At 49.1% G+C, this 11,215-nt stretch overlaps 1 protein-coding gene across 1 annotated transcript in view; it reads left to right on the forward strand.

The window, feature by feature from the left end:
• The window catches only part of ASTN2 (astrotactin 2), a 594,006-nt gene that overhangs the window by 389,042 nt on the left and 193,749 nt on the right, over nucleotides 1-11,215 (forward strand). The window contains 3 exon segments of the mRNA XM_006026274.3: nucleotides 7,330-7,454; nucleotides 8,086-8,190; nucleotides 10,806-10,985. Coding sequence (XP_006026336.1) covers nucleotides 7,330-7,454; nucleotides 8,086-8,190; nucleotides 10,806-10,985 — 410 coding nt within the window.

The following is an 11,215-nucleotide window of genomic DNA, read 5'->3' on the forward strand; positions in this document are numbered from 1 at the left end:
CTCTGGCCACTGGGAGCCACACACTGGAGAAGTTTTCTGTGAAAAGGCAGAGGACGTAGGATATCCTGGGCAGAAATTGCAATCAGCACGTGCTTCTCTGTCTCCTCCTCTCCCCACCTCCCCCTGTAAGAGCAAATAGCAGCTTGGTTCTGTGCAGACTCAGAAGAAAGCGCTGCCTAATTAACTGTCTGTGGAGAAAATGAGATGATGAAGGCTCTGGGCCTCTGGCTGCCGGACTCGGCACTAAGCAAAACAGTCTAGTGGCTCTTTACCCTCTGCCTCCCCATTGTTCCTCCTCTAAATCATGGCAGTGTGTGTGCAGTTGAGGTTCAGGAGTGGGCGCATCATAATGCCAGGGCAAGGGAGGTTTGTGCTGACCTGTTCCCGAGTGACAAAGGACACAGCTGTGGGCAGAGGGAAGGGAGGAGGCACAGGAAGAAAAGCTCTTTTGACTACAAAAATGTGTCAACAAAGCTGCTTTTGAAGTCCCCTCTATGAACATTGCTCCTTCTGACACCCCGCAGGATGGGCAGGTGCGCGCTGTGGAGATTTGCCCCTTCCCCACGGGCACACGCACAAAGACCTTTGCTTGCAACCACATGCCCTAAGCACCTGGACTAGCTTTTCCCTGGCCTCCAAACAGCAGTGCAGCGAGCACAGCTCTTCAGTGTATACTTTCTCCAGCCACTGCATACAGATTGCCTTCACCTCTTGCCCTCTTTGCATCTGCCTTCACGTAGCTACTTTCACACACAGCTGCCCCACTTCCCCAAGCTGTCATTTTACCAATATGCTGCTCTTGCCCTAGGCAAGCTGGTAGCATGCCCAGGTTCCTCTGGCTGCAGGCGGAAGCACTGGATTAGTCCTCATAGATTCATTGAAATTTAGGGTTGGAAGGGACCTCTGGAGGTCATCTAGTCCAACCCCATGCTCAGAGCAGGACCATCCCCAACTAGATCATCCCAGCGAAAGCTTTGTCTAGCCCAGTTTTACAAACCCTCAAGGATGGAGCGTCCACAACCTCTCTGGGTAACCTGCTCCAGTGTTTTACTACCCTGCTAGTGAGAAAATTCTTCCTAATATCTAACCTAAACTTCCCTTGCTGCAACTTGAGACCATTGTTCCTTGCTTTGTTATCTGCCATCACTGAGAATAGTCTAGCTCCATCCTCTTTCAAACCCCCCTTCAGGTAGTTGAAGACTGCTATTAAGTCTCCTCTCAGTCTCCACTTTTGTAGACTAAATAAGCCCAGTTCCCCTCTATATGTGTCTGCATGGTGTCACACATATAGTGTGACATACATATATACTATACACACAGATAGTATCTGTAAGTGGGACATATACATGGCATGGGTGCTGTCTTTTTTACCTGTAGGCATCTGTAAGGAAGCCTTTCCTCTCCATAACTGGCTCTCCTTAATTTACTAAATACATTCTGTGGGTGGTAGTGGTGAGAGGGAGACAGTTTCTTCGTATCTTATTTCACCTGCCACTGGAGACAATGTACTGGATTTACATGGTGTCAGGGGTCAAAGCTGGTGTCCAAAGTCTCTCTGAGGATGCGTGCCTGGTGTAACTGGGTGTATCTAGCAGGTTCTATGAAAAGTTTGGGCCCCTATGTAGCATCTGCGCTTTGTGAGTCATCTGCATATACTACCTGCCAGGCGATCAGTCTGCCTTCTGAAACCACTGGGTAGCTCATGGCAAACTCTTGCTGCTGTGAGCCAAGAGGGCAGAGGGCTCTTCACACTCTGCACTGTGCTTACCTGTGGAAGCTCATCGCAAAGAGAACAGGAGGAGATGCCCTGAGCTTAAACAGAGTTGATGGCGAATGAAACAGGTAATGCTTGGGGAGAGAGAGTATCCAGCACAGGAAAGCATTTGCTCAGCAGCATTTCTAAGAACAGTGGGCAAATCTGTACAGGCCCTGCTGAGCCTCATCTGGGCCTCTGATGAACACTACCCTTGCCCAGGAGTTTGTTCTTCGCGGGAGCCAGGTTGCTTCTCCTGAGTAATGCTTGCATCAGTACAGCTTGGTCCAGAGACCTTGGCTTTTAATGCCAGGATGGCCTGCCCTGGGGTGAAGACAAGCCAAGTCTTTAATTGGCACAAATTGCCTTCACTGGAGCTGCACTAACAGATGAGCTGGCTCTACACTATTATTCCATGGTGCTGCGTTCTGCCTTCCAGCTGCTCTGGAAGTGGCTCTGACAGTGCTTGCTCTCCCCTACATGCTTAGGCTTTCCACACTCCTTGGAAAGAGAGCTAAGGAACTTGCTCAAGTCTCTCCTTCTTTCCCCACATCTCTTTCATTGTCCCCCCAATTCCCCCCCCCCACACAGCCTCCAGGCTCCTGGAGTAATTGCCATTGCTCGTTTGCATTGCTAAGAGGCTGAGGGCTCAGAACAGCAAATCACCCATTCACCACCCGCCACCAGGGATCCGGAGTGGCGTGTGATCAATATTAGATTTGCGAGTGTATGTGTGCAAGAAAGATTTTTTCCCCTCAGACAAATAAAACATCCTTTGTTGTTATTGCAGCCCGAAGTAAAACCTGTAAGATGCAATGAGATGCCAGTGCCTTTGTTGTACACCACTGTACAGAGAATACCGGTTGCCCTTAAATAAGCAGCCAGGAGCCCCAGCCCCCAGTTGGTCCTGTCTCCATTGTACAGTGCCCCTTGTTCTTCTCACTCCTGGCCTGCACTTCCCTGCCCTGCTTGCACAATGGAGCCAGCAGCTGTTGCAAGCTCAGCCTCTAAAGAGAAACACCCTCGGGGTCCCTGTATCTTGTCCTCATGCTGTGCATGAGGCCTGTGCATTGGGCATAGCTTGCCAAGGGGCTTCTCAAGGGTCTCCTGAATGGCAGCTTCACCCAAGGCCTCAGTGCTCACAGTACATGCCAGGTGTCAGATCAGTTCAGCTCCTGTCGGACGTTACGTCCAGTAACGTTATTTTGAGCCTTGTACCAGATATTAATTCCAAGACTAGGACACAGTTACTACTTGACTATTAACACATTTATTTGGCCCCTAACAGTTACAATTCTAGTACTGTAGTTACTCAAAAGCAATACAACATGCTCATCACCCCAAGATATAATGAGCGTGATATCACTGGTTGCTCAGGCCGTGAAGTCTCGTCCCAGGTTCCCGACTCCTTCGCCTGAGTTCCGAATCTGGGATCGGTGACCGGATCTCTCTCACCTCTCTTAATACACCATATATAGCTTGCATTTCTTAATACATAACATTAGCTTAAGCCTTCCTCCTAATGCATATTCATAATTTTACTTCTATTTGCCAAATATAGCTACCCTTAACTGGACTTTTCTATTCTGAGGTAATCTTTTCATTTTTAGGTGGGGGTAGGTTTTGTTCTGACTGTTTCTCTTTTGCCAAGACTATATTTATTTATTTATTTATTTAGCCAACTTCCCGATTAATTTTAAGTCAGAAACAGTATTTTTTCCATCTGCCCCTTTTCACCAGGTGCAAATCTCAACCACAATTCAAGCTCAGCGCACAGCTTAAGCTAAGCACAAAGGTCAAAACGTAGGCCTGAAGGCCTCTTGGTCCCATCACAAGGCACCAAAGCAAGTAGCTGGGTTTTCCAAAGGGCTCAGTATGTTGCATTTTGGGCACTGAGCTCCCCTGGCAGCATGTTAGTGTTGTAGGTCTCCTGGAGAGGCAGCTTGTGCTTGCCGCTGCAGTGGCATGCCTTATAGATGTACCCCACAGGCAGCACGTGCTTTCCGGTAACATCCATCAGATAGGGCATAAATCTCCCTCCTCGCAGCTGTAGTTTTCCGGAAGGCTGAGCAAGTGTGGAGTCAGCAGGAGATAGGTTTCTAGGACACCACTGACTGGCTAGCAGCACCCTGTCCTTGGGAAGAAAAAACACCCTCCTCCCCCAAAAAGAGCTCTCCTAGCCCTGCCCGGTCTGCTTCCCTGTGCACTTTCTGTCTGCATGAAACATGAACAGGAGGGCTAACACGTTATGCTCTATAGCAGGGCCTTGTAGGCGGCTCAGCAGTGCTGTGACAAACCAGCCCAGTGGGAGCAGAAGGTCTTTGGGGCATTAAAAGCATAGAGCATGTATCCTAGTTGTTATTAGCCAGTCAGATGCAGAGAGAGGCCTGGGCTCCATCCCTTGCCTTGCTGTAATGGGACTATGACCTCTTTCTCTCCTCCCCTCTCCCCCTGTATACAGATCAATGAAGTTGTGGTCATTTTCCCTATCCTTCTGTATACAGATCAATGTGAGTTTATTTGATGGAGCATCGCTCATATGAACCGTCTCCCTAAGCACTTCACGGAGTTAAATAAGTAGGGGAGAAACATCCAGCAGTGAAAGCTGAGGGAAGTCTAGCCCTTCAGGTGAGGATCTGAAGCAGCTGGGGAGCTGTGGCATAGGGAGGTCAGCTGGCTGCTTCCCCTAGGCTTATCTCAAGGGAAAAAGCACAGAAGGGGGTTGTCATAGGCAGAGCAGGCAGAAGAGGCTCATGTTGTACACTCTAGTGAGTTTAAAAGGACATTAAAAACAAAAAAGGTCATGGTCTCTCAACTGGTTATGGTCCAGGTAAGGCTGTTGTATATGAGGGCAGAGGCATCCAGCACCTGGAGTGTGGGGCATCAGCTTGTGAGTGGGCTGCAGAGGAAGGAGAGGTCAGGGGAGCAAAGGCGGAGCAGACAGTGCTGCAGGGAGGGAAGTAGTTGGGTGGGGGTGGAGATGGATTTCCAAGCATGCAGGAACACTGGACTTTCTAGACATTTGCAGATGAAAGCATGCATGGGCTCAAAGCACTTCTTAAATACATTTCCTATGAAGAAAATGAGCCTGGCTCTAGCAACGGAACCAGACACCTTTATCATGGCCTTCCATGAAATACAGATGGTGGGGCCTGAATATGGTGCTAGTAGGAGTCGTACAAGCTCCTCCTGCATTCAAGAGGTGTGAAGTGGTGTATGGGACCTTCCGTGTTGGGAAAAACATCCCTTCTTTTTCACTTCTCATGGTTTGAGCCGGCATCTTGCCCCTGAGCTGGCTGAAACACTGTTTGAGGAAGCAGGGCAGCGGTTTGCAGAAGGGGAGCAAGGGATATCAGTTCTGCAGAGCTGGGTGACCCTTGGGCTGGAGGGGGTAATATGGAGCATGAAGAGAAGACTGGGAGTTTAGAAATCACAAGTGCTGGTGGGAGAGGCTAACCTGTCTGCAGAGGCACTGAGGGCATGTGCATCGCACTTCATTATCACTTCTCCCTGTGCTCTGCCTCTCTCATCAGAACTTGAGAGACATGTTGGGCCAAAAGTCTCCTGGATGTAAGCACTGGAGGTAGTGGAGCTGCACCAGGGATTGATTTGGGCCTTTGTAACAGTTTCTTATTAGAAAGAGGATGTGACTGGTGGAACAAGCAGAGGTTCCCGTGGTGGAGGGCAAGTACCCAGGGGTCTTGTCCTGGCCAGGATGATGGGATGTGACTAATGGGGTGACAAATGTCATTAACATAAAAATGCTATTATTTTTTTCCTCCGACCTTAGACCAATGGTGTGGGTACATTGTTCTCATTTTGAATACAGAAATAGTTAAAAACAGCCACAATCCTAAATTTAGTAGCTACAAAGAGGTTTGTGGGTATTAGTTAGGGACAGGGGTCCACTATAAGGCCTTTTTTAGGGACTGAACATTTGTGTGGGTGGCACCAGGAACAAGGACAGTTCAGGGGAGTGACCTCCTTATCCCCATCCACTGTCTGATGCCTCACGTTGCTGTGGCACAGTTGATAATCCAGATTGGACCTGGCATATGCTCCCCTGGCCTGACAGTCGGGTTTTTCTGTCATCTCCGCTGCTGGAAAGCTAAGAAAGATAACAATGAAACAGCCCTCCAGGGAGCTAATTAGCAGCTCGCCTTCCTTAGGTGGGAAATCTAGGTTTGAAAATGAATGGCAACACGCGCTGAAGATTCAGGTCTCAAAGCCGCCTCTGTCCGCCGGGATCAGTCTGCGGTCATTCGAGGACGTGGCTGATGACAGCCTTCGCTCCAGGCTCAGGCTCTCTGAAGGCTCCTCTGCTGCCTATGAGCACCAGACCTACTTCTGACACTTCAGGGGTGAGAAAGGAACAGCAAAGAAAAACTAACCGTGGCACTTCTGGGGCTGGCCTGCAGCTGCATGATGCAGGGCTCTGAGATACCAGGCCCAGCGAAGAGCTGAAAGAGCTGCAGAAGCAGGGGGCAGTGCCTCCTATGGAGGAGTGATGAGCCAGTCATCAGAGCTGGGTTGATGGGCTTTCTGGACAAATGCATACAGACCACCCTCTCCAAGATCAATTAGGAACATGGAAAGGTGGACGCTTGGGGGATGGGGCTTGCGGGAGAGAGGCATGTACTTCTACTTCTTCTTCACCAAACCACCAAGCCCTGCAGAGCTTGGACTGGCAAGAAGGAAGGGGGACAGCTACAGGGGTCTAAAAACAGCATCACAACAGAGTATCTTCTTGTGACTTCTGGGCTGGCTCCACCCTTCATTAAGATCTTCCTCTCCTGTAGGCTACAGCTCTGTGTTAAGCTTCTGAGCATGCCCACATGTGCATGTATTAGACTATGCTGTTTCATCTTTCCATCATGCTGGTTCAGGATGTCACTATGATTCGGACTCAAGGCCCCATGCTCCCTGTGTACTGACACCATGGCAGCCAGTCTCAGCAGCACTGGCCCTGCAAAGAGGGCCCCCAGACCAGGGGCTGCCAAATGGCAGGATGTGTGCCACAAGTAGCATGGGCATCCTCTTTGTAGCGCACCATCAATCAGGAAGGGGAAAGGCAGCACAGTGTCAAGTAAGGCAGGAAGCAGAGCAACAGATCAGGCAGAGGGTATAGGGGAAGAAGCAGCAGATGGGGAAGGATATCAGGGAGGGTGTAAGGCGAATTTGTGACATGCCCACCAAAAAAGTTGCCGCCCGCTGCTCTAGATTGTGTGTGGGCCTCAGCAGCACCCATTGCGGTCGCTGACCATTGTGGTCACTGGTGCAAGCTCGCTTCTATGAGGTCCAGAGGAAAGGGTCTGCCTAGAAGGGTTGGGGAAGGACTAAAGAGCCTATCCCACAGCTGACGCTGAAATCAAGTGTTTGATTCTGTGCATGCAGCCTCACACAGCTGTGTCCTGAGTAGCAGGCCTGGGATACTACACACACTCACACACGTCTATCCCTCTGCTCCCATCACATGTGTGAACAGCACCATCTCAGTGTCCCTACCAGTCCTCTTAGCCCTGCTGCCACGACGTCACCTCCATCGTTGCTTTGGAATTTTTTTTTTCTCTCTTCAGGGAAAATAACTTCATCAAAGACTTCCCCCAGCTGGCAGATGGTTTGATGGTGATCCCGCTGCCCGTGGAAGAACAGTGCCGTGGCGTCCTGTCCGAGCCCCTGCCTGACCTCCAGCTGCTCACTGGTATGAGCCCTCTCCCCTCTGCTGCTGCAGCCATCTTGCCTGGGTTTCACTGCCAAGCAAACCGAAAGCACCTAGGCTTTGCCAGCTGTCTTGAGACCCTTCTCACCGCCGTACCTGAGAGAACAGGACCCCCTCTCGTTTGCTGTCCGGGGAGCTTTCAGTCATTAGAAGTGCATGCTCAGAATCAAATCCTCCTCTCCTCTTCTTTGCCCTGTACCCAGCCTCTGTGTGCAAATATCTCCTCCGTTTTTCCTAGCTGTCCTGATCTCCCCAGGCTCAGGTACCTTCCCTGCACCCTCCAGCCCACAGCCACCATTGCTTTATCATCCGAAAGGTGTCACTGTGAGCTTTCTCCCAGCAGCACCCATTCAATGTCAACTCGAACTTCTCTAACAGCATGAGCTCCCTTTGAGCCCTGCCCTGCTCATACCAGCTACAGCTTTTACCTATCATCCCTGTCAATACTAGTAGGACTCCCACGGTGTGATGTGTCTGAGGTTATGATCTCTGTTATCATTGTGTTCGTAGCCCTGAAGCATGTAGCAAAGAAAACAATCAGCATGAAAGTAACACTTTCCAGACTGCCTCCCAGTCCACTCCCTCTGCTCTAAGTGCCAGCTTTCCTTTCCAGGAGACATCAAGTACGATGAGGCAATGGGCTACCCGATGGTGCAGCACTGGAGGGTCAGAAGCAACCTGTACAAAGTGAAGCTCAGTTCCATCACCCTCTCTGCAGGTGAGAGCTACCTGGATTATCATTATGTTTCTAGCTGAGAGGACTGTGGGTGGGCATGTGCACGTGGGGGCATGTGTTTGGGGACGGGCATTAGGTCTGTGGCTTCTGGGCCACATCACCCATCACTACCCAGTCTCATAAGCACACGGCTATACCAAGCATGCAGCCAGCACTTTTCCATTTCCTGACTATAGAGGCAGTATCTAATGCTCACAACGTTCTTGGTGAGGCAAAAAGAGAGGTTTTTCTCCTTTTACATATAGGAAACTACAATTCATTCAAGGTCACACTAGAAGACACAGGCATAATTAGCGTAATAAAATGATAGTGTCAAAATTTGGTGACCTTTCTCTTCTTTCCTTTTTTTTTTTTTAATGAATTATACATTCACCAAGGGGGGGCACCAAGACAGAAAATAGGTTTACTTGGAAAATGTGCATTGGGGAGATGTGAAAATATTGAAACATATTATCTCAAATTTTTTTTAGAATAAAAATGTTTTGCTTTGGAAATGGGGAAAATGTTAAAAGAGAATAGTGCAGCTTGATTTCCCCCCCTTCAATAAAAGGATTTGCTCACTAAAAATTGGGCTAACTTAAAAATAAGTAATTAAATTAAAATAAAGACCTAAATAACTTGAAGAAGAAACAAAACATTTCATTTGAGGTCAAGCCAGAGTTTTGGGCTCAGTCCAAAAGGAAATGTTTAGGCTTTTTTGGTTTACCAAAACAAAACAAGAAAAAACTTTGGCTAAAAACATGTCTGTTTTGATTTAGTCCGAACTGGCTTTTCTCTCTCCCCCCTGTGGTTTTCTTTTGTTGAGGGGGGAACAGGGGGGGTGGTTTTCTTTGATTTTTTTTTTGGCCACTGAGCCAAAATATTAATTATTCATTGAGCTTTAAATACCATTGCCTGCACGCAGAGATCTACAACCAAGGAATGCAAAGCCATTATGAGTTGTAGGAAAAATACACTCCCATTCTGCACACATAGGAGAAGCCTCGATCAGGAAGCCGAAAATGCAAAGCGGAAGGCACCGAAGTTTGTGCGTAGATACCTGAATGACCCAGTTTCTGAGAGGTGCTGAGCACCTGTTGCTCCCATTGGCTTTATATCTAACACAATAACTTTGGCTTCAGTGGCTTGGCCCTGGTGACAGCGGTGGAACATAAGGGAACAAAGCCTGGCTTCATGGGGTATATTTTCTTCTCAGCTCTTGCCTTGAACTTGCAGTGTATGGTTTCCCTTCACTCAACTATGCCCTTTCTCTTTGAATACATTCAGAGTTGTCCTACCTTGCTCAGTAAGAGAATAGCATGGGCTTGACAGGATGATCATAACCCCAAAGCTTGCCCCAGGCACATCTGCTTTGCTCTGCGCACCTCAGAATAGTGGGAAACCCGGGTCCCTGAGGAGGTGAACGTCATAGATGTGTTAGGTTTCTGGTTGCTTGGCGGGTCTGTGCTGGATGGGAGCCTGAAGAGACTGGCCTAGTTCCACCTGGGTTTATCAGTCTGGATCTTTCCCAGAGCTCAGCGTCAGTCTGTTCAGAAATCTTACCTGCCTCAAGTTGCCTTTGCTCTCATGATCCCTCACAATCCTGCCTCATGGCAATAACCCCACAAACCCTGGTGGACGAACTCAATAGAAACAAAATGTAGATTCAGTCAACAGAGACTTTTTCCTCCTGGGGGAATGCCTAGAACCAGAAAACCTCCCCAGGATGAAGTCCTGTGATCCCTGCCTAAGAAGCCCACCTTCTTCAGAAGCATTCTCCCATCCTATCCGCCACCTGCCCCTTGGATAGCCCTGCCCCGGACCCCTGTGCAAGGGGACGGGGCACTTGAGTGAAGGATCCTGTGCCCTTGTTAAGACACATGCTTATGCTGCACCGTGCCCGCATTGTGACAGTGCCCTTCTACTTTGCCAGCACCAGGAGATGTGGTGGGGAACTTGTTGCCCTGTTTCAGTGGAAGCCTCTTGTGAAAATCCTGAGAGGTGTAACCCCTGTTTTAGGGTCACTCACTTTCATCTGGGACTACTGGGCAACTGAAAAGTTGTAGGGGCCCACAGTTCTAATCTTCTGTGTCCAGTTTATTTCCCACTCGTTCAAGTTACTAAAGGACGTGCTCAGCTTTTCTAAAAATAAGCTGCCCAGAATATATCCTTTGGGCCTGCTCCGTTCTGTGAGCTGTAGGAAATGAATCCCTACAGCAGGGTGACATCTCTGGCTGTGCTAATTGCAAAACGGAGCTCTGACAAACCCTACATGGCAGGCTTTCATTTCAATCCTAGCATCCTAAAAAAAGGTTCAGCCTCTGTGTGTGAGTCAGTGTGTGTGTGTGTATGTGCATGTGTTTCAGCCCTCTCACTAGCAATTTATTTGTAAAATCACTTGGGAAGGGGAAGATGCAGGAAGGTCTCAGAGTTGCAGCCTTTGGTAAATAGCACATAGCCACGCTTAGCAAATGATCATAGAAATCGTGGCAAAAGGTAGAAGAGGGAATGCATTTGGCAGCTTCTCAGGGAACAGAGAATTTGGAGCAAGGAGTTTCTGTGGCTGTCCTGCCCTGCCCTACCCAGCACCTCAACTGATGAAACACTCATTCTTTTAGGATTTGCAAATGTCCTGAAGATCCTCAACAAAGACAGCAGTCGGGAAGAGCTGCTGTCCTTCATTCAGCAGTATGGCTCCCATTACATCGCAGAGGCGCTGTATGGATCGGAGTTCAGCTGCACCATCCACTTCCCCAGCAAGAAGGTACAACAGCAGCTTTGGCTCCAGTATCAGAAAGGTAAGTGCGAGCGGAGGGAGCAGCCCCAGCCTGGGTGTGCCCACTGCTGGAAAAAGAAATGCACCCCAGCTTTACTGACCCATCTCCCAGCCCATTTTGCCACTGCACTGCATACACTTTGGACTGGGCCTATAACCAGGAAAGATCAGAGGAGGCCTGTTGACCAAATGCCCAGTGACACCAGCCTGCTGCATGTGCCCAGGGGCAAGAGCTCCTGAGTCAGGCGATCT

This window comes from Alligator sinensis, unplaced genomic scaffold (assembly GCF_000455745.1).
Source record: "Alligator sinensis unplaced genomic scaffold, ASM45574v1 scaffold519_1, whole genome shotgun sequence".
NCBI lineage: Eukaryota > Metazoa > Chordata > Crocodylia > Alligatoridae > Alligator > Alligator sinensis.